The following is a 20,085-nucleotide window of genomic DNA, read 5'->3' as shown; positions in this document are numbered from 1 at the left end:
ATTGAAAAGGTAACTTGAATCTGCAGTCGTCGTTTCATTGGCTGGAATTCGAATTATGAACCAATGAAAACGCACTTTGAACCCTCAACGCCGCGGCGTGGCAGTTGAACCACAATAAGATGCGACCCGTCCCTGCCACTGCTCAGCGGCTCGCGAAGGCTGCGACCACATTGCTGCACCAAGGAGGAGCGCTATCCCAGCACGCTCGCGCGTTATCGTCAGTGGCAGCTACCAAAGAAACCGATGTGTCCACTCCATCGCGTCGCTGGGCTGCCATCGCCGCGGTGCTCGTGGGTGGCGCGGCGCTCGGAGCGTACACTGTCGCATCTAGCGACGAGAACGTGCGCTCGTTGCATGCGCTGCTGTCGCTCGGCAAAGTGCTAAGTGACATTCATGGTGCTTCGGATGCGCTGGACACGGCCACGCACAACCTTCCAGACGCCGGCGCCAACTTGGACGAGCGCGCCAGTTCCATTCTCGTGGCCATAGCGAAGGAGCAGGTGTTCCGCCAAGCAGTGGTCGACCACGGCGGCATGGCCGTACTCATGGACACGTGCATGCATACCACCGAACCAAAGTTGCAAGAACGTACGTAAAGACGAATGCCAGGTCAAGTCCGACGAACTCTTGCTTGTAGGCATTGTACAAGCCATCGCAGCGCTCGCCATCACGACTGGCGCCGACGACGTGTTGGTGGATATTGAAAAGAGCTCGCACTTGTTGCTGCAGTTGTCGCCAGCTATCGTGCACCGGCAGCCACACGATCCGAAGCCAGTGGCCATCTCGTCGCTCGATTTGGTCCAACTCGAGGCAGCGTTCACTCGAATTCGAGAGAAATGTTCGTCGCCGGATAGTCCCCTTCGTCCTGTGGTAGGTCAAGACCATTCTCCCTTGACAGTCCACTGATAAGTAAGTGCCTGGTAGTATAATGCCAACGCCACCGACGCCATCATGGACCGGTTGTGCAAAGTCATCGTTGGGTCCACGTCCATCGACTTTAAATTGGTACGATAAAAAGAACCTTATCCATAGATTTCACACTCTTTTGTGATCATAGTTTAGCATGTGGGCAATGCGGGCTTTACTGAATCACTTGGAAGGACATAACCCCGACCTGTTTCACGCCGTCGGAGCGCACTTGAACTTTCACTTGTCGTCTGCTCTGTTTGCCATGACCACACAGCAACAACCAAGTCCCCTTCTCAAGCTACATGCCGCCGCCTTGCTCGGTGCCATGATGCGAAGTACGCTGCATCCCGTCGCGCCCAAGTTTTGGTGTCATCAGGTATGTTCGCACCTGTATAATTTGATATAGTTCAGCGCTTTCATTCTGTAACGTATCATGCCTAGCACTCATCTAGTTTAGAGGAAATGGAGTTGTTAGCGATTTTTTGTTTCGCTCATATTTGTTATGCGAATTCCACAGTCTCAACGGCAATGTTAAAACCAGGCGTTGACGGTGTACTTGGATGCGAGCTTAGGTGGCGATGTGGGCTCGGGATACAAGCCCCGACATGCAGTTGTTGAGTGCACAGTGCTTGGAGCTACTCGCGCAGCAAGTTCCGGAAGACTTGCTGCGCTCAACCACAGCCCACGACGCCTTGTTGCACTTGGCGCGTATCACCCGCGATGGCGGCAACGCCAACGGCACAGACGCTCGAAATTCACCGTCTCGTAGCTCTGACATGGCCATTCAAATCCACGTCTCCAGTGCCGTGCATGCATTGGCCGATGTGCTGCAAACAGAACTGCACACGACCGTTGAGACGCCCATGGCCAAAGTACTTGGGCATCTGGACGACATCTTGCCCGATGTGAATGTACAACATGTTTGCTGTAGGAGTTTCGTAGATCTTAATGTGCAGTGTGAATCATGGTAGGAGTACGATATCCTGCCAAAGTACGGCTGGGTGGACGTCCTCGCCGAGTGGTCAGTGAGCGCACACCCGGTGGTGAGCGCCCACGCCGTCCAAAGTTTGGTACATCTGGCGTTGCAACCGCGGCCCGACCATCGCGGCCACTTGGTGTTGCAAGCGTGGATGGTCAGTCTCCTGCGTCACTTGGCTACGAGCAAGGTACATTGCATTCCAACTAGAAACAAACATGGAATATATCACAAACGACATCTCGTGTGCTTTACATGACAATATGCTCGTAGGCCACGTCTCTGGAAAGCCGGCGAGCAGTTGCCAACGTCGAGAGCTTGGCCAACATGACGTCTGACCAACCCCCCGGGCATTTGCATGTGCCCTACCGATCGCAAGTGATTGAAAATGGCCTCGCGGCACTGGCAGTGTTAGTGGTGAGAGACAAAAGCTATATCGTCGTCACATAGGAGTGCATGATTTTCTGAATGGGCCAGGTGTAGAACGACGACGCGGCTGCCGGTCGCGCGTTTGTCACCCATGGCGGGCTAAACCTCGTCGCAGTCACTGCGATCAAGTCGTCAAGCAAAGCGATCAAGAGCCAATGCGCTCGAGTGATTGCCAATCTGGCCGTGCACCACCGCAACATCCACAGGCAGCTGGAGGACGTGCTGGGGGGCGCGCTGTTCAGTCAAGAGTTGTTGCATTGGGCCGAAGAGTCCAACGTCGTCGTTCGGTCGAGTTACTTTCGCGCGACGGCCAACTTGGCTGCTTCGTCCTCCGTGTCTACGGTACTACATCCTCATGTACTTGTTACATGGTGATGTGCCCCAAGCCTCTCTAGTCGGATTCCCCTCGTGGAGGGGGGGGGGGTATATCAGAAGGGGGGTGGCATCTTATGTGGGGAATGTTATGACTGGTAGACAGTCGAGTCGCCGCCCGTGTATTACAAGGACGGGTTATATCCGATCGTGCCTCGATCCGCGATAGCCAACTACAACAATCACTCGACCACGAATACACCCCCCATCGACGTTGTATTTGTGCATGGACTGCGGGGGCACCCGTTTGGTACTGACACACATGCCTTCGTTTTTCGATGAAAAAGAATCGTCCTATATGAAAAATGACCGACTGAACAAGCCAAGTGTAGGCACCTGGCGCACAGATATGGGGGTGTCTGGCACGGATGTGGACATGCTGGAACGCAGTACGATGTGGCCAGAAGCGTTTCTCATGCGCGATTTGCATCCCGACTCGCGGCTCGTGACCATGGGCTACGACGCGGGCATGTCCAAATGGAGTTCTCCGTGGCGAGCGCTGACACTCGACGAAAGAGCACAGGTTGGTCAACCATTCTACCGATCGCAGGTTCCAAGTCTGTAAACTAGTGATATTCCAGCCATTCGATTCGTGTGCTTATTTGTTCACTTTGATGTTAGTCTAATTAGAAACACTATGACACTACCATTAGGTCATGTTGGACGCCCTGAACGCCGCGCGCATTGGCGCGAACGACCGACCGGTGATTTTCATCACACACTCTATGGGCGGACTCTTGGTACGTCGTGACCCCCACGAGGTGGGGGCTACAAAAGATAATAGAAACGAATTTTATATACATAGATCCATTTCCATCATGTATTTAATCACGTTGCTTGCTTCGATAGGTGAAGGAGATGCTGTGGCGAGCCGAGGTGGGCGGGCAGGAGCTGGCGCGGCGGACGGCGGGCGTCGTGTTCATGGCCGTGCCACATCTGGGGGCGAACCTCGCCAAGCTGAACAACGACGCCCTTCGGAAGCTCATCCAAGCACACCCGGCGACAAAGGACCTGAATGCAAACAACGCCCGGCTCATGGCGCTGAACGCGGCGTTCGAGCGGCTGCACATTCCGTCGCTGAGTCTCGGGGAAGGGGCGCCGGCGCCGCTGGGCCTAGGTGTCAACCATTTGATTGTCAAGCCAGAGTCGGCTGACCCGCACATCCACCTGTCGACGTTTCACGAGATTCCGCACGCCCACCACATGGACATTTGCAAACCCCCGACCCCCACCGACCCGCGGTATACGTTGGTTCGCGAATTTATTGCAACACATGTCCTCCCTTCACAGCGTCACGACGACGATAAGACGGGCGAAGTAGAAGTGTAATCGCCACAATGTCGATTGAAAACCCCCACGTTTTGAGACTTGGGAAGGATGGGTAGTTGACGGGAATTATTGTGTGTTGTGTATGAACACGTCAAGATAAATAATAACGTAGCAGCTGAAAACGTACTCGAGTTGTGGGTGGAAACCATCTAGTGTAACTATCTCAATGAACTACCACGTTGTTACCACATCAACGTGGTAGATAGATCGTTACATTCTGGACGATGGCGACAGCAGTCAGTGACATGGGTCAGTCGGCGGCGGGGCAGAGTGCTTGTGGGGGGTGACTTGGCCGCCACGAAACGGGGCAGCGCCTCCCCTCTCTGATCCAAACACTGAAATGATGATTTGGAGTATAAACTTCCCGATGTGTGCATCTATATCTGCCTGCTCGACAAGAGTTCTGCACCAGGTGAGGCAACGTGACGTAGGCACAGGCCATGTTATTTCAGAAACAAGACTCTAACGACGATGTGTTTCATAACCCAGAGTCCATATGTGTGATTGTAAGGTCGATGTCTAGTCCAAGGATGCGCTGCGTATAGTCGACAACTGTACAATCAATCGAATACATGGCCAAGGCCATAACACGATCTATCACCCCATCGGACACACAGCAATGTGCCTTCACGTCCATGCGATTCGAGATGGCACTATCATGGGAGCATGAACTCGACGAACAAACAGATCATTTGGGATACGGTGGTTGTTGATCCTATAACTCCATATCTTATCGCCTATTCCTTGAATCCTTGCAGTCTGGCGGCAGAGTTTTGGAACGAATACAGATACCCGCCGACTGTGCCCAGCACACCGGTGGCCACACTGGATGGCACGCGGACAGGTCGGCCAAGTACGTAGCCAGCACCAAAGGACACGACGGAGAACACGGCGACTGTCGCATAGTCCGAGAAGTTGAAGTTGCTGGTTGTGTCGTTAAAGGAAGGGTACTTCATCTTGACGGGGAACTTGGGGAGGCGGGGGTCGAGAGGCGGCGCCGACATGTTGCTTGCGGTCAGTCTTCAGTCACTGCAAAAGGGTGGCGTGGAAATTGAAACTGCCAAACCAAATATCCTTCGACAACTTTGCATTTACTTGTTACAAGTCCCTTTATTTTACATATTCCGAATAATAAAACATATCCGGATGCTCCACGCTTTCAACAACAAATAAAGGCACATGGGCAACACGGTCAGTGGCGAGTCGCGGACGCCGAAACCGATGGTAGATCCGCGGCTTCCAAAGTTTCCAGTGATCGAAGACAAGCCAAGCTGGAGCCAAATCAAGGAAGCCATCCGCCAACGCGACTTTGCCACATATGGCTTTGTCGTTGCCTCGTCGGCGCTCGGCGGTTGGTACATCCCACCCAAGACTCTGCCGCTGCCTATTCGCGTGCGTCTATGCGCAGGTACTGCTGCCGTGGGAGCATTCTTGGGTGTGTTGATGCTGCATGACTTTGGCGAAGCTCGGCTGAGAGGGTATGCCATCAACGACTTGGAAGTGATCAAGTTTGGAATCAGTGTGCCACCACCCGTTGTCAACGATGACAACAACGCATAGACTAAGCTATAATATACACATGTAAAACCTTGATCACGCATTTGCCTAGCGTGGAATGATACACGGGAGTCACAACTGAGAGTGGGTCCAAGCAATACCGGAATCTAGACAAGTCAAGTTTGAGTACAGTACTACAGTACTACTAGTATGTAGTATATGCACTTATGTACCGTGGGTACATAAGTAAGGGTTCCAACGTGCATCGTAGAGTCTTCTACAAGTACACCAACTAAAGTGTACGAAACCCTACTTGTACTAGTAGTGCGTAAAGCTACTGGGACAAAACACAAAAGTGCAATTTGCAACCCAAATTCATGTTGTGGTTGAGAGAGAGCTGTCCCACAACTCGCTTAGAATTGACGGAATTGCTTGCGCACGTTGATGGGCTTGGTTTCCGAGGCGGCTTCCACTTCCAACACGTTGAAACGCACAGTCTTGGCCAAAGGACGGCACTGGCCAATGGTCACGACGTCACCTTCCTTGACACGGAACGCAGGCGAGACGTGGGCAGCCACGTTCTTGTGGCGCTTTTCGAAACGCTTGTACTTCTTGATGTAGTGCAAGTAGTCGCGGCGAACGATGATCGTGCGCTTCATCTTGTTCGACAAGACCACGCCCTTGAGGATACGGCCACGGATCGAGACGTTGCCGGTGAAAGGGCACTTCTTGTCCACGTAACCGCCTTCGATGGCAGCCTTGGGGGTCTTGAAGCCCAAACCGATGGACTTGTAGAAACGGGGGCCGTTCTTCTTGCCAGCGAATTTCTTCGAGGCAAGGAAGACACCGTCTTGCTTTTGGAAGGCCTTTTCAGTCTATCGAGCACAGCCACGTTAGCGTCCTCACATTCGATCGGAGGTTATCGCCTGGGGAAGCTATCACCCTCCCCCAATAGCTATCTCCATGTGATTTTTGACGTGGTGATTTCGAAAGGCGACGATGCACAGGTGCATCATCCCGTCACAGAGGTAGCTACGTGGCGACCATGGCGGCTCTCAAAGGCCATGCCATCCATGGTGGTGGTGGGCTCAACTTACTTGGTCGACGTGTTCGGAGGACATGTTCGTCAAAGTATGAATTTGGGAATACTCCGTGCACCTGCCCCTTCTTGGCTGAGGCTCACACCAGTCAAATGCATTGGCCTATCACAGAGCGTCGTTGAATCCACCAATCATTTACCGGGATAACCGGATAGATTTGGCCGTTCGAAACAAATTACCGCTGATTTCCATGTTAATATTAACCAGCGGGTTATAAATTCACGGACAGCCGTAGGTATATCATGCAACCTTCTAACCATGGGCATTTATGCATGCAGGGAGCAACGACATCATCGTGTCATTTGTTTTGGTTACGACATCATCGTGTCATTTGTTTTGGTTTGGGTCATCCTCCTTGTAAAGGTGCACGGAGTGTGGTACAATAAATATCATGTGTATTAAAATAATTTTCGTTTTGTAAATCGGTGACTTTGTTTCGAACGGCTGGCTGTTGCTTATAAATGTTATTGGCTGCGCAGAACTTATTTCAAGTTGCCAACTCCATCAACGACAACCAGCATGTCCGTGGCTACGATGCCGCTTGTGGGAAAGAAGTTCCAGGCGAAGCTGGGAGGCATGGCCAACGAAGCCGTCGCCTCGGGCGTGTCGTCATTCGCCAAGCGTCAGATGGAAAAGATGGGCTGGACGGAAGGCAAAGGGTTGGGCAAGGACGAACAAGGGATGGCGACGCACATCAAGGTGAAGCGGCGCGAGGAGAACGCCGGTGTGGGTGTCGAGACCAAAGAAAAGGAAGACCAGACCAACCAGTGGTGGTACAACGTGTACAATAACGTGGCCAGCAAGATTGTGGTCGACGCATCCGACGACGACGACGATGCTGCTGCAAAGGCGAAAAAGGCAAAGAAGAAGGCCAAGAAGGAGCTCAAGCGCAAACGCGATGCGGACAACCCGATCGACGAGCCCACGGACGAGCAATTGTTTGCTGCCACCGGCGGTAAAATGTTTGGCCGTCGGGCCTATGGTTCGTGCAAGGGCAAACTCTTGCGGGATGCAATTCAAACGGGCAAAGTCGTGACTGACACTGTTGGAGACTCGAAAAAACGTGCCAAGAAGAGCAAAAAGGACAAGAAGTCATCCAAACAAGAAAGTAGTGCGGACGATGACGTGGCGGCATGAGAGAGCGTTTACGTAGCTCAGACACGAGTTTCTTTATTTAATATGCAAAACCAACTTGACCCTTGTGTGGGCTCACATCTTGCTGTGGCATCATCTTATCGCAGCGAAACATGTGTCCCATGGGCACTGTCAGACTGTTTTCCATGTCATACTGTATAGGTTTGTCTTCCATGTCATACTGTATAGAGCTAGATTGCATATGCCAGAGAGTGGCAACCTGCCTCCTAGTTATTCCATGTCTCGCCAGCTAGCCATTGCCATCAATTCGTCGCTACAACAACACGCCACAACCGTCAGTTGATATAGACAGAGTAGCCACATGGACGTACTGCAGTCGTCTGTGCTGGTCGTGGATGCGCAAAATGTAAAACTCGTCTTCAAATGTCACCTACACCACAACCAACCAACAACGTTCTATCAACGAACGACTACACAATATATGGACGTACAAAGTCGCCGACTTCGTCGTGGGCCAAAGAGATGCACTGTTTGACCTTTTTCGTCACGCCAGTCAACACGACCAGCTTCTCCTTGGCGTCGTTGAGCGCCTAACCACCAAACCATCACTTAACCTCATCCCACGCCATCATGCATACCACCAATACACTGGATAAATAACCAACATATGTATACATATCTTGTCATATCGTTGGAGTTACCATGCGGGTGGGGTCGCCCCCCTTGAGCAACTTCTTGACTTGATCCAACATACCTTCTCGCTCCTGGATCCAAGCGGCACACACTTCCCACAGCAGCACCGCGTCAGGCAGACGGTGCGCATGGTCAGGGTGACTGTACTTGAGGGCCAAGTCCAAACGAATGGCCGTGGGCATGAGGAGTCCCCGCCACACGTTTTCAAACCGAACGCTACCGTCCATCCAAATATTTCTTGAGATTCAGAGCTATCTAAGCCATCAAAGTTCTCGTTCCACTCTACCTCAAGAGTGGATCCAACGCCATGGGTTCAAACGGCCGGTTGGGGCTGCCATCATCCCCTCGACGTTGACTCCACAGCCCCACAAGGCGCTTGTCCGCGTCGAAGTCATGCATGAGTTCCATCAAGTCTCGCCGCGACGTTTTGACCTTGCCTACACAACAGAAATGCCAGCCAGCCAGTCACGTTTCCATCGCGCGATCGATAATGATTTTTCCCGTTGCCATTCGGACATTTGCATTTGGTCGACCCCAAAACACGAACCGAAACGCTTTTTGCATGTACTGTACCTCCTCGATTCGACCCGACTGACGGAGATAGCGCCGACGGCGTGGCCTTGCTGCGTCGGTGGTGGTGAGGGGATTGCGCCACTGGGGGCACCAAATGCGGCGGAATTTGCACCTACAGACGACCATGTGGGTTGAAAATGAATGGATGGTGGGTATGGGAATTCCTTGCCATGGCTTCGGTGGACACTATCGCATCGTCCATGTTCATCGTCATATCGTTCAGAGCGCACTTGATGGCCATGTCTACGAGCTCGGCTACTTTCATGGGCTGGTGGAGCTGCTGGCGAAACTCATGGTACGCTTCGTTGGTGGCCATGTACAGCATCTTGACTTCTCGGCCCAGCAGTGTGTTGTTCTTTTCATGGAACTGCGAGTCCAGTACCATGTCGGTCACGTTGCGCACCATCGGCTTCTCCGTGCGAAGCGTCATCGCGTGTAGTGCCGTCGACAGCGTGTCGCGCTCGCGGGGGCACGCCCGGGCGTAGTAGCACGACTACACCCACCAGCACAAGCAAAACAACAGGTTCTCGATGAAATAAATAGATATATCAAGCAGACTCGAATCCAGAGTGATCAATGTTTGATCGAAATGGACGCTTACGACGTGGATGTCGTCAAGGGCGATAGGGTCGAAGCGGTGCTGCTGCCGCGCCGCCGCCTTGGGCTGGGCCGTTTCAGACTCGACGGCGTCCCACACCTCGCGGGGAATGATATAGTCGTCAAATATCGTGTGTTGATGTGGCAGTGCCGAGCAGTTTTCCCGCATCAAGTACCGCGCCTTGGGAACTATGGCACGACTCGATGTCAGTAAGTCGCGACTGAGCGGGGATAGCAGGACGTACGTCTACTGGTACTGTCGCGCTTGGGCATGGGCGCGGAAATGTCAAATGTGGCGTCGGCAAGGATGGGGCGATCGCGGAAATGCGTCACGGCGCCGCCGTCGGGGTCGCCATCCGCTGCGTCCAACAGTTCTCGCAGCGTCACAGGGTTGCGCGGCAAGTCGACCAGTAACGGCTTGTGGCATTCGATCGTTCGCCGTCGGTTTTCGTCGGCTATCGACACGTTGATTGTCATGGCCACCCAATGGATTGACGGAATCCATCGTACCGTCTTTTAGTTGGTGACACAGTGGCGTCACGGCGTCAACCGCGGTGCGAGACGAGTGGTAGGCGTGGCGAGGCACGTGGAGGAACTTCTTGGGACTGGCTACATACGGCTGGCTCGCAGAGGACGGCAACGTCGGAGGTTTGGACGGACTCAGGGGGAACAGAGATGTCGAAGTGGAGGCGGCGGCAGCAGAGGCTGTCGTATGGAGCACCGCAGACGTGTACTTCCGTCGGGGAAACTCGAGGGAAGTTGAGTGATGCGAGGTGGCCATGTCGCGCTCGGATTTGGACGTGGCTTTGACCTACCAAGCCGAGAAATAGGAACACAAACGAACAAAGGCCTAGTCGACAACGAAAGGTCGGTCTGCCCCACCCGAAGAAGGATGCTCGGGACGTCAATCTTGCGGTGCACTTCCACGAGCAGTTGGCCATGAAGGCGAGTGATGTTGGCAGCGTTGTGGATGATACTGTGGGCGTTCAACACATTCATTTGCTTCATCAGTCGAACGTAGAGTTTCGAAATATCGTGGACAATGGCTTCTCGCAGTGGATCATTCCACGATCTACAAGGCCAGGATGGTGATATATTGCTCTATGGGGGCTTTACGTACGTGTTGTGTTCGCGGCACAACGCCGTGTCCGCTACATCTATGCGTGTCCACGGAAATAGCGTGGGGATCTGTTGATGTCCGCCGGTCTGTGAGCTACATCAACATGTCAAGTCGTGACGAACCTGCATGACTTGATCGGCAATCAGCCGCCGCTGCAATTCGGCCGACTCATGCTCCGTCGCGTGCTTGCGCCGCTCCACGACGACGTTCATGTTTGAACGGACACGACAGTTTCACAATCCCACGACAGCCGCTCCAAAGAACAGATGGCCTTGAAACTCTGTCAACAACGAATGCGAGGGAGACCACATTATTTTCACATCCACATTGCTACATTGGCTTTCGTGCCTCGAAGGATGCGACCCTTGTCCGCAACTACCAAAGCTACAACGTGTCCGGTACCGGGCAGTCAAATGCCAAGGTCGTGGCCATGATAAAAACCAATATACCGTTAGGATCCTGTCACTCAATGCATAACGTTATGGTTAGAAGTGCATTGTGTGGGGGCTATATCTCGCAATAGGACACTTGTAGTACATACGTGTAGGTGGCATGTCTGCACGTAAGTTAGCACAGATACTGTACCCCAGGGCAACCGCCTCGTTGTTCGAAACGACGTCGAACGCCAAGGAAATCTGGCATATTTCACAAGGTTCTAGTAGATGTTTCAGCATGTCGTGGATGTCTGAGCAAGTTTAGTGCAGCCTTAATCCACGGCACCGCCGCAAGGCTCGACTTCACGCACTGGACGATCGATCTCCATGTCGACGACATTGCCCCTTCGACGAAGGTGCGATCTTGGTGGTCATGTCGCGTGCTCAATAAGGTACGTTTCAGAAACGTACGGATTTGTAGTTTGCAAAGTACTCATAAAGTTTTCAAGTGAATATCCTCATAAGTGCGGCTACTTAATCCCCTATACGCTCTCCTCCACCAAAAAAGTATTGGTCCTCGCGCTATGATTGGGCGATTTTTGTCAACTCAGTGGGATTGCCATTGAAGCATCTTTCTCCACGGTGACGCGACGCTGACAGAATGACCCTCATGCAGGGAGTGCTTCGTCGGTTCCTTCGTCATGAAGTGAGCTCAACGACAGCAATGCATGCGTTGCCTCGGTGGCAACAACATGCGCTGCGGCCACGCGGGATGGGATTCCACCACAGCCGCCGTCACAAGTCATCGCTGCCAGTCCTGCATCACGCTTCGGCAACCGACGACGACGAATACGACAGCGAAGACGAGTTTGAATCGATCAAAAAGGCTGACTGGTTCGAACGCGCGATCAATCTCACGCCCGCTGAGCGACGACTCAAGTTCACCAAGAAGCATCAGCCAGTCATGTCCAAGCAGCGTCCAGCGCCTGACGACTCGAATGTCCAGGAGGACGGGCCGTCGTTTTCGTTGGATTTATCCATGTACGACGACGCCAAGCCAGACGTCGCGGGCCGACCCACTCGATTGGGCGACATGTCCACCGAGGAAGTCGATGCGTGGCTCGAGGACTTTGAAATCCCCGACGAAGCGGCCAAATTGAACAAACCCCCCGCCGAAGTCCGGCACTTGTACGCCAAGCAACTGCGTCTCGAGCAAGCGATTTACGAATTGTCGTTGGAAAAGCTGCAAAAAACCACGCAGAGCGTCGCGGAGCTGTCCAAGGGCGCCGAAGTCGGCACGGCCAAGGCGTACATGGCGAAATGGGATGGGCCGATGGTGCGCGCGATTGTCGAGCTCAAAAAAGCCCTGGCAGGTACGTTGCATGGAGACGAGTGTGGCGGTGGCTAACAAAGCCCATGCTTGTGGCTTGGTAGACGAAGACAACACCGACTACATTGTCGACGGCAAGTTGTTTGGCCCGATCTTGTTCCTGCTGCCCCCCGAAGTGTTGGCGCAGATCGTGATCAAGACTGCGTTGAACCACGTGCTGTTGGAAGTAGATGGCGTCAAGTTTATCAAAATCACGCTTGGGCTCGGCAAAGAGATTCAGGACGAAATCATCGACCGCCGCGCGAAAATGAACAAGAACAGCAGACACAAATACGCTTCGACCAACTACTACAACAAAAGTACAAGCAGTACTAGTACTACTACTAGCGACAAGCAACCCGCAGAAGATGGCAAGCACGCGTACTTTTCCAAGGTGCTCAAGGACCTCAAGCCCCCGATGCGGGACAAAGCTGTCAAGTACTTTGAAGACGCAGGATCGTGGAGCAAAGAGATTCAGCTCAAACTGGGCTCGGCATTGTTGGATTTGCTGGAGAACAACTGCTACGAAGACGGCAGCCAAAGCGACGCCGACGTGTTGACCCGCCGCGAACGCCCCACGTCACATTTTCAGGAAGACTACCCCATGCCCCAGAAACGAAACAAGGCGTTCCTTCACTCGGTCAAGTATGAGAACAACCGCCGGTATGGGATCATTCAGTGCAGCCCCGCCGTGTACAAACGGGTACGTTGTCGCAGACAGATACGTCGGAGTTTGGAAGTGTTTTCAGGATTTGCTGATCGCTTGTTTGTGTGGGTTTATCGATAGATTATGGACGGCGATGTGTTTTTGCCCGGGTTTGCACGATACTTGCCCATGGTGGTGCCCCCCAAACACTGGAAAGGCGTCGACAACGGTGGGTACTTGACGATTCCGACGAAAATTATGCGACACCGTGACTCGGGCAAGTGGCAACTGCAATGTGCTGCGCGGGGGGAAATGTCGGACGTTATCCGGTCGCTGAACCTCCTCGCCGACATTCCATGGGTCATCAACCGGGAAGTGCTCGAGGTGGTCATGGACGTGTGGAAAGCGGGCGGCGACTTTGGCGACTTGCCGCCGCGACGGGACCTGCCCATGCCCGTGGAGCCGACAATCGACGCGTACATGGATATGGCGGATGTCGAAGCGCGCGACGCCAAGTTCAAAGAAGATATCGACACGTATCGCAAGACGTGCAAAAAGGTACGATAGATTAGGGCCATGACACTTGAATTGTGTGATACTCAAAATTTTTGGTTAAATGAGTCTCGCACCTTCGAAATATGTTATGGAACTAACTGTGAGAGGTTTCTTTCTGATGGCACTTAGGAAATGCATTCGTTTTAGCCAATCCGAATGCAGTGTTCATTGTTTTTATATCCAATCATACTGCTTTGTTGGATTCGTTGGCGATTGCAGCAATCCCTCCAAAGTGGCCAATTTGGGCGAAAAGCACAACATTTGTGTGAAAGTAATATATATATATATATACCGACGCGTCAGAATCAAGCCCTGCCTTGTCGAAAACTATCGAGGCCAGGGTTCAAACTGCACGCCACAACAACGTCGGGGGGACTTCACGGATGACTGCACCTATCTCACGGGGCCGCGCCTCGGGGCTTTGTTCAATGTGCACTTGTCTTTTAGTTTCCCCAAATTTGTATCTCTATTTTTTGCATTTTTTAAATATTATTTAACACAAGTGTCTAACGCCGCTACGCAATCATAGGTAGAAAAGAAGAACCGAGAGTACAACTCGCTGCGGTGCGACACCGTGTACAAACTGCAAGTGGCCGAAGAATTCCAGCACGAAGAAGCGATTTACTTTCCGTATAATATGGACTTTCGTGGCCGCGTGTATCCGATTCCGCCGAATTTGAACCACTTGGGCAGCGACATGTCTCGCTCGTTGTTGATCTTCAAAGACAAAAAGCCGCTGGGGCCACACGGGTTGTACTGGCTCAAGGTGCATTTGGCCGGGTTGTACGGAATCGACAAGTGTTCCTTTGACGATCGCGTCAAGTTTGTGGACGAGCACATGCCGCAGATCCTCGCAAGTGCCGCGTCCCCCCTCGGCGACTCGGAGGACTGCCGGTGGTGGCAGCAAGCCGAAGCGCCGTTCCTGTCGCTCGGGGTTGTGTTTGAACTCGCCCGCGCGGTTCAATCCCCCGACCCGGAGATGTACCTGAGTAACGTGCCCGTGCACATGGATGGCTCGTGCAACGGCCTCCAGCATTATGCTGCTTTGGGTCGGGATCAAGCCGGCGCCGAACAAGTTAACTTGGTCAAAGCCGACAAGCCCCAAGACGTGTACACGGGCGTGGCGACGCGCGTGGTCGAGCAGATGGAGCGGGATGCCAACGCCCCCTTGCGATCGTTTGACGAGTGTCTAGCCGAAGTGCGCAAAACCAAACAGGCCGAGTGGGCGACGCTCGTCGCGGCCTACAAAAACTACATGTCGGACAACGCTGCGTACGACAAGAAGAAGGACAAGAAGGAACGCGGGGATAAACGGCTCAAGCTGGGCCACCGCCCGAAAGAAGTGACAAAGCCGGACGAGGACGCGTTCTTCAAACGCCAAGCTATGTTTCGGCAGCAAGAGATTGCCATCAACAAGGAGTACGCCAACATGCTGCTGAGCCACATTAGCCGCAAAGTGGTCAAGCAGACAGTTATGACGTCCGTGTACGGTGTGACCGCGGTGGGCGCACGGCGGCAGATTCAAACCCGCCTCGAAGAGATCTTTTTGCTGCAAGGCCGTGATGTGGACGAAGCGCTCGAGGAGAAGATCTACCTGTCGGCCAAGTATGCGTCCGACCTGACCATGGGCAGCATGACCAACTTGTTTGCCGCAGCCAGACAGATTATGACGTGGCTGTCCGAGTGTACGCAAAAGGTGGCGGACGAGGGCCAAATGATGAGCTGGATCACGCCGCTGGGGCTGCCTGTGACCCAGCCGTACCGCCTCGATGCGTCCAAGCTCGTGCGCACGTCCAAGCAGCACGTGGTGCTAACGCTGCCCGACTCGCGCAAGGTGAGCGTCGGCAAGCAAAAGACTGCGTTTCCCCCCAACTACGTGCACTCGCTCGATTCGACGCACATGATGATGACGTCGCTGAAAGTGATTGGGGAAGATAAACTCGAGTTTGCCGCCGTCCACGACAGTTACTGGACCCACGCGTGCTCGGTGCCCCAGATGAACCGCCGCCTCCGCGAAGAGTTTGTCACGCTCTACTCGCAGCCGCTGCTCGCCGACTTGCGGGAACAACTGGTGTTGCGGTTCCCCAACCAGCAATTCCCAGAGATCCCACAGACTGGCGACCTCAACTTGAACGACGTGCTGGAGAGTCCGTACTTTTTCAATTAATCGCCCCATTATTTAACACAATAACGTAAAAGTCCAATGTAAGATGCTCGATCCAGTTTAAGGTGAGTTAGCCAATCAATTCCTACAAAGGCAGTTTTTAACCTAACCGCCCAAAAAGTATGCAAATGGGTATACAAAGACCAAGCTTAAAATGCTGCACCTTAAGTTGGACCGCTTGTTTTAAGCTGTTTGTGTACCCCGGAGTAAACAAAGTGAATGATAATGAATTACAACAGGAATCAAATTGACGTAATCCCTTTAAATACAGAAGTAGTGGGGCCGCCATCAAACATGCAAAATTTCAACGTTCTCGACTTGGTCGTCTAGCTAGCTATGAATGTATCATAGCCAGTGGCAACTACAGTACGCACATATACTGAAACTAAATCATCATTCGGCTCACTAACTTATTCTTTCTCTACGTGGCCACGAACGGCGATAGCTGCCGTCTTGCTGTCGACCGCGGCATCCGTTTGTTGTTTCTACGTCTCAACTCGTTGATACAGTCTTCCCGTCGTCCTCAGGGGGGGCGGGCACCCCCACCGAATTCAAATAAGTGTCGACGTTGAATGGGAACGTCGCGCCTTGGCCCACATGCTGCAGTAATCGGGCAGTGTCAACCAGGTTTTGGATTGGCGCTAGGTCCGTGGTCTTTGCGAGCACTAATTTGCTTCCTATGTACAAAGGCGTCACGATTTGCTCATACCAGTAGTCAGAACTCACGTACGCGTGATCGGATTGAAGAACAGCTTCATCATGTTGTAGCCTTGAGTCATGTACCACGGCAAATCAAACAATACCACGCGGTCCACATGCAACAGGTACTGCGCCTCCATCATCTTGACGAAGGTGAGAAAAATGCCCTGCTCTGGCCCGTGCTTGAATTGCCACTGCGAGAAATCAATCACCACCGTCACGCGGTGCACAGGCGACGCATGTAACAAAGCTCGCTCTACACAAAACATCAAAAGAGTGTGACCACGTTGTACACTGCTCTTTCTACAGCATTCTCCATTTATCATATTGCCCATGGTTAAGGGTACATCTGGTAACATTTCAAAAATAACATTCCATTTTCTCGCAAAATGGGATTAACCAAAATGTCATTTTCAAAATGGAGGTAAAAGGTCCATTTTTTAATGTGGCGTTTTGGACCTCTTCAACGAGTAAATCCCACGTGGAATTATTGGATTTGGGTTAAAACCCTTCAAGTAAGACATGTTTCAATTTTGATCAGATTTCTTGGATTCGGCCCCAAAATGGCGTTTTGTTGCAATATTTCCGGTTACCAGGCGAACCCTTATATATATATATATATATTTGGTCTTTGTAACCGATTTCAAGAATCGAACGTCAGATACGTTGTAGACTGCACTATGTATATCGTTCTCCATATATATATTGTCAAGTCGATATATTCGAAATTGGAATGGGGTGCCCAATCGAATGAGCAGAATCACCAAATCGGGAGACAATCAATCGACCAATCAAAACCCAAAACACTAATCAAGTGGCCAATCAAATCCACTCTTCGACCAATTCAACACCGAATTAGTGTGTGACTGAAATTAGTGTGATACTGGATACATACAAAAGTCAGAACAAAGAATCGATCGATAGATTTGGCGAATCAGCACAAAAGTCCAAATTTTGGGTAAAGGACAATATCGTATTGCCCATAGTTCACTGTAAATATATGTGCAAACTCAACAACAAATGTATATCATTCTCCATAGGGACAAGGTAGATACATATATATACACTGTATATCATTACCCACAGTTATATATATATACAAACTCCAAAACGCATGTTTGCACTTTGTACATCATTCTCCAAAGAAATACACATATATAAATATGCAACCCGAAAGCTGTATTTTGTCCAGCGGAGTGAACAGGGTTTGATCTATTCAAAAATGGACATACGTACCCATGGTGTACATGGCGTTGAGCATATAGTTGGCTTGCGGAAACGAGTTTTCCAAGTGCAATCGGACGACGATCACCGCGTTCAAGTTGAAGTCGCAAAAATCAGCCACGTACATTTTGCCCGTTTGCAGTTCGTTCTGCAGCAACGTGCGGTCAAACGTGGGCAACGCTGTTTTTCGCCATCTAAACTCGCACCACATGACCAATATTCGTCAGCAACAATCTCGGAAACTGCCCAAATATCATTCAGGAAACAACATTCCTTCCCAAACATGATCACTACGACAGCATATAAACGAAAGTTGTTTTTTACAAATATTGTGCTTTCGAGTGAAATTTCGTATTGTGGCGTGGTTTCTCGTTGGAATTTAAATCGATTTGATTGGCTACCTCAGATGAGCTCAAAATTATTAGCCAATCAAAAACTTCTCAATGAAATCCAACCAATCAGATCGATTGTGGATCGGTTTGGCCCGTCCCCAAATTTGTATATCAAATCGCCAGTATGTATACAGCACGTACTCGATCGCAGATTGCACTCGCGCCTTGGTGGCCTCCATGTCCCACGCATGATTCGAAACGTACCTAAGTGTGCAATGTGATAAAGATATGTGTCAACTTTCACTTCATAAAAATAAGGATAACTACTACTATAAAACAAAAGTATAAAAAATACACTAACATTCAAGCATTTTTTTCATTTTTGATATACATATCGATCGTAGTACCGCAAGAGAACCAACCGACGGCTGACGAGTGCATCGTTGAGCTTTGCCACATCCGCATGCAATGGTTCGATTTTGGAGCGCTCGTCGTCGGTCAAGAGCGCCATGGCCGCCTCTTCCGCCGCAATATGACGAGGACTGGTCCATGCCACCTTTGGCAGAGCTGGCTCTGGTTGCTGGACGCGCTTCAGTGGCGAGTGCACGCCAAGGAAGTCGACGACGCGAGGGTCCTGCGACAACTGGTCGTCATGGACGAGAAATTGAAGAAACGTCGCCAGTCCTTGGGTGCGTTTGGCCTGGTTGACAAAGCAGCGCACGGCCATTCGTTTGGGAAACGACGGAGGATTACCTCTGCTTTGATCCATGCTTCCACGGCTGCTGAACGACAATGAACTGCGGCGGGAGATGATGCTCCGGTCCCGAAACAGGGCGTGGTACAGCGTCCGGAACTCCTTGTAGCTGCGTTCGATGGTCCATGGCAAGCCCTGGGCCGGCGAGATGCTCAGCGAGTAGAACATGCGCTTCGGGTTGTCGCCGTGGCATGTGGTCGTCCCGACGATCGCACTGGTTCCACCGGAGACCACGATGGTAGTGTCGGGTAGCATCGCTGCATCCCCTTTCGTCGATCCAACCTCATTGTCGTCGTCCGTGGTGCGGCTACCGCTTCGTGCAAAGAGATAGTGGCCGACGAGGCCGAGAAGCATCGTGACTGCCCACACGAGCGGTGTCACGAGGTGGTGTGTGCACATGTACACGATGATCGCGAGAAAGATGGTGTGCTTGATGTCCCACACCATGGTCACCGCACCGTCAGCTAGGAAGGGCACGTCGATGATGAGCTTCATGTAAGTACTTCGTGGCTGGTGGTGACGTGCGTGTGTTTTGGTCGCAGCGCAAATTTCGTGGATTGCACAGCATCTCCAAGTGTCGTGTCCCACTTTGCCCTCGCGTTTTATAGCGTTCAAAGTAAAACGCTGGCTAAACGTAGGTTATACAACGCGTTAAACACTTTGAACATCGGAACAAACAGTTCTGACGTGTGCAACAAACGCCGTTGAAACCATCAGCTCCACCTACAATGAAGGCCACTCGAAGGTCGTTCAAAGTGCTCGTGGCAGCACCATGACAAGTGGAAGAGCACGGAGTACAAGGACATATACTTGCGAATGTATGGGAATGTTCTCGTGAGTGCGCATTTGGACATTGCTGGAGATTTTTGCGGCCCTTGAACGCTGTTGGGGATACTACTTCAACTCTCAATTAGTGAAAGGTGAGCATATTTATGCCGACAGTACCAGTAGAACTCTAAGCAGCCTTGCTGTACTGTACAGTGTACTACTGTACAGTGGGGCTTACTAATTGTAATAACCCTGTCGGATGGTGAAGTTCACGTTATACTATTAATATTAATACTGTACTAACGTTATAGTACTACTATACGTATACTCCAAGTACAGTACGTTCTAACATTAACGTTTGAGGCTTTTACAGTTAGTACTGTAGAATTGCATTTGTCGTAACAACGTTATCAAAACTCTGTGCCCAATGTATTGTGGATTCGGTACAAATTTCCAGACCCCGTCGAATCGCAACTCATGGAGCACTAAACTGTTCTCTTGCAGAACACC

The 20,085-nt window shown here is 51.7% G+C and overlaps 8 protein-coding genes across 13 annotated transcripts; 4 read left to right on the top strand and 4 right to left on the bottom strand.

Annotated features, from left to right (window-relative positions):
• Positions 1–119: 119 nt before the first annotated feature.
• H257_06580 lies at positions 120–4,133 on the top strand (the record flags this gene model as incomplete). Of its 2 annotated transcripts, none has more annotated exons than XM_009831857.1 (12): positions 120–588; positions 638–870; positions 925–1,005; positions 1,058–1,285; positions 1,482–1,820; positions 1,881–2,075; positions 2,159–2,302; positions 2,369–2,656; positions 2,789–2,936; positions 3,019–3,209; positions 3,340–3,426; positions 3,536–4,133. In XM_009831857.1, 12 exons carry the CDS (start codon positions 120–122, stop codon positions 4,013–4,015), a joined length of 2,883 nt encoding a protein of 960 aa, XP_009830159.1. In that variant the 3' UTR covers positions 4,016–4,133. The 2 variants fall into 2 exon arrangements, with proteins under 2 accessions (XP_009830159.1, XP_009830158.1); XM_009831856.1 differs by having other exon boundaries at positions 3,340–3,447.
• Positions 4,134–4,687: 554 nt separating this feature from the next.
• H257_06579 (hypothetical protein) lies at positions 4,688–5,065 on the bottom strand. The gene has a single exon (XM_009831855.1). It carries the CDS (start codon positions 5,017–5,019, stop codon positions 4,753–4,755), a length of 267 nt encoding a protein of 88 aa, XP_009830157.1. The 5' UTR covers positions 5,020–5,065; the 3' UTR covers positions 4,688–4,752.
• Positions 5,066–5,167: 102 nt separating this feature from the next.
• H257_06578 (hypothetical protein) lies at positions 5,168–5,608 on the top strand. Its single transcript, XM_009831854.1, has one exon. The coding sequence runs from the start codon at positions 5,195–5,197 to the stop codon at positions 5,573–5,575; it is 381 nt and encodes a 126-aa protein (XP_009830156.1). The 5' UTR covers positions 5,168–5,194; the 3' UTR covers positions 5,576–5,608.
• A 260-nt stretch (positions 5,609–5,868) lies between these two features.
• H257_06577 (archaeal ribosomal protein S17P) lies at positions 5,869–6,691 on the bottom strand. The gene is made up of 2 exons (XM_009831853.1): positions 6,610–6,691; positions 5,869–6,387 (listed from the first exon to the last, which is right to left on the bottom strand). The coding sequence occupies exons 1-2, from the start codon at positions 6,631–6,633 to the stop codon at positions 5,926–5,928; spliced, it is 486 nt and encodes a 161-aa protein (XP_009830155.1). The 5' UTR covers positions 6,634–6,691; the 3' UTR covers positions 5,869–5,925.
• A 412-nt stretch (positions 6,692–7,103) lies between these two features.
• Positions 7,104–7,749, top strand: H257_06576 (hypothetical protein; the record flags this gene model as incomplete). The annotated part of the gene is made up of 1 exon (XM_009831852.1): positions 7,104–7,749. The coding sequence occupies exon 1, from the start codon at positions 7,132–7,134 to the stop codon at positions 7,747–7,749; it is 618 nt and encodes a 205-aa protein (XP_009830154.1). The 5' UTR covers positions 7,104–7,131.
• Positions 7,681–11,088, bottom strand: H257_06575 (hypothetical protein). Of its 4 annotated transcripts, XM_009831849.1 has the most exons (14): positions 10,813–11,088; positions 10,691–10,758; positions 10,453–10,642; positions 10,081–10,381; positions 9,816–10,025; positions 9,575–9,759; positions 9,143–9,466; positions 8,974–9,085; positions 8,687–8,837; positions 8,548–8,616; positions 8,409–8,491; positions 8,199–8,297; positions 8,079–8,137; positions 7,681–8,020 (listed from the first exon to the last, which is right to left on the bottom strand). In XM_009831849.1, the coding sequence occupies exons 1-13, from the start codon at positions 10,900–10,902 to the stop codon at positions 8,127–8,129; spliced, it is 1,893 nt and encodes a 630-aa protein (XP_009830151.1). In that variant the 5' UTR covers positions 10,903–11,088; the 3' UTR covers positions 7,681–8,020; positions 8,079–8,126. The 4 variants fall into 4 exon arrangements, with proteins under 4 accessions (XP_009830151.1, XP_009830153.1, XP_009830150.1 ...); XM_009831851.1 differs by having other exon boundaries at positions 10,081–10,642; XM_009831848.1 differs by having other exon boundaries at positions 8,409–8,616.
• Positions 11,089–11,676: 588 nt separating this feature from the next.
• H257_06574 (hypothetical protein) lies at positions 11,677–15,895 on the top strand. The gene is made up of 4 exons (XM_009831847.1): positions 11,677–12,437; positions 12,499–13,136; positions 13,221–13,637; positions 14,164–15,895. The coding sequence occupies exons 1-4, from the start codon at positions 11,726–11,728 to the stop codon at positions 15,799–15,801; spliced, it is 3,405 nt and encodes a 1,134-aa protein (XP_009830149.1). The 5' UTR covers positions 11,677–11,725; the 3' UTR covers positions 15,802–15,895.
• Positions 15,896–16,173: 278 nt separating this feature from the next.
• H257_06573 lies at positions 16,174–19,370 on the bottom strand. 2 transcript variants are annotated; one of them, XM_009831845.1, is made up of 5 exons: positions 18,461–19,370; positions 18,255–18,317; positions 17,734–17,915; positions 16,529–16,753; positions 16,174–16,475 (listed from the first exon to the last, which is right to left on the bottom strand). In XM_009831845.1, the coding sequence occupies exons 1-5, from the start codon at positions 19,300–19,302 to the stop codon at positions 16,291–16,293; spliced, it is 1,497 nt and encodes a 498-aa protein (XP_009830147.1). In that variant the 5' UTR covers positions 19,303–19,370; the 3' UTR covers positions 16,174–16,290. The 2 variants fall into 2 exon arrangements, with proteins under 2 accessions (XP_009830147.1, XP_009830148.1); XM_009831846.1 differs by lacking the exons at positions 16,174–16,475; positions 16,529–16,753 and having other exon boundaries at positions 17,584–17,915.
• Between the last annotated feature and the right edge of the window lie 715 nt (positions 19,371–20,085).

The sequence above is a fragment of the Aphanomyces astaci genome (assembly GCF_000520075.1).
Source record: "Aphanomyces astaci strain APO3 unplaced genomic scaffold supercont1.13, whole genome shotgun sequence".
NCBI lineage: Eukaryota > Oomycota > Saprolegniomycetes > Saprolegniales > Verrucalvaceae > Aphanomyces > Aphanomyces astaci.
The sequence above is the reverse complement of the archived record's forward strand: the minus strand, read 5'-3'. Positions and strand labels throughout refer to the sequence as shown.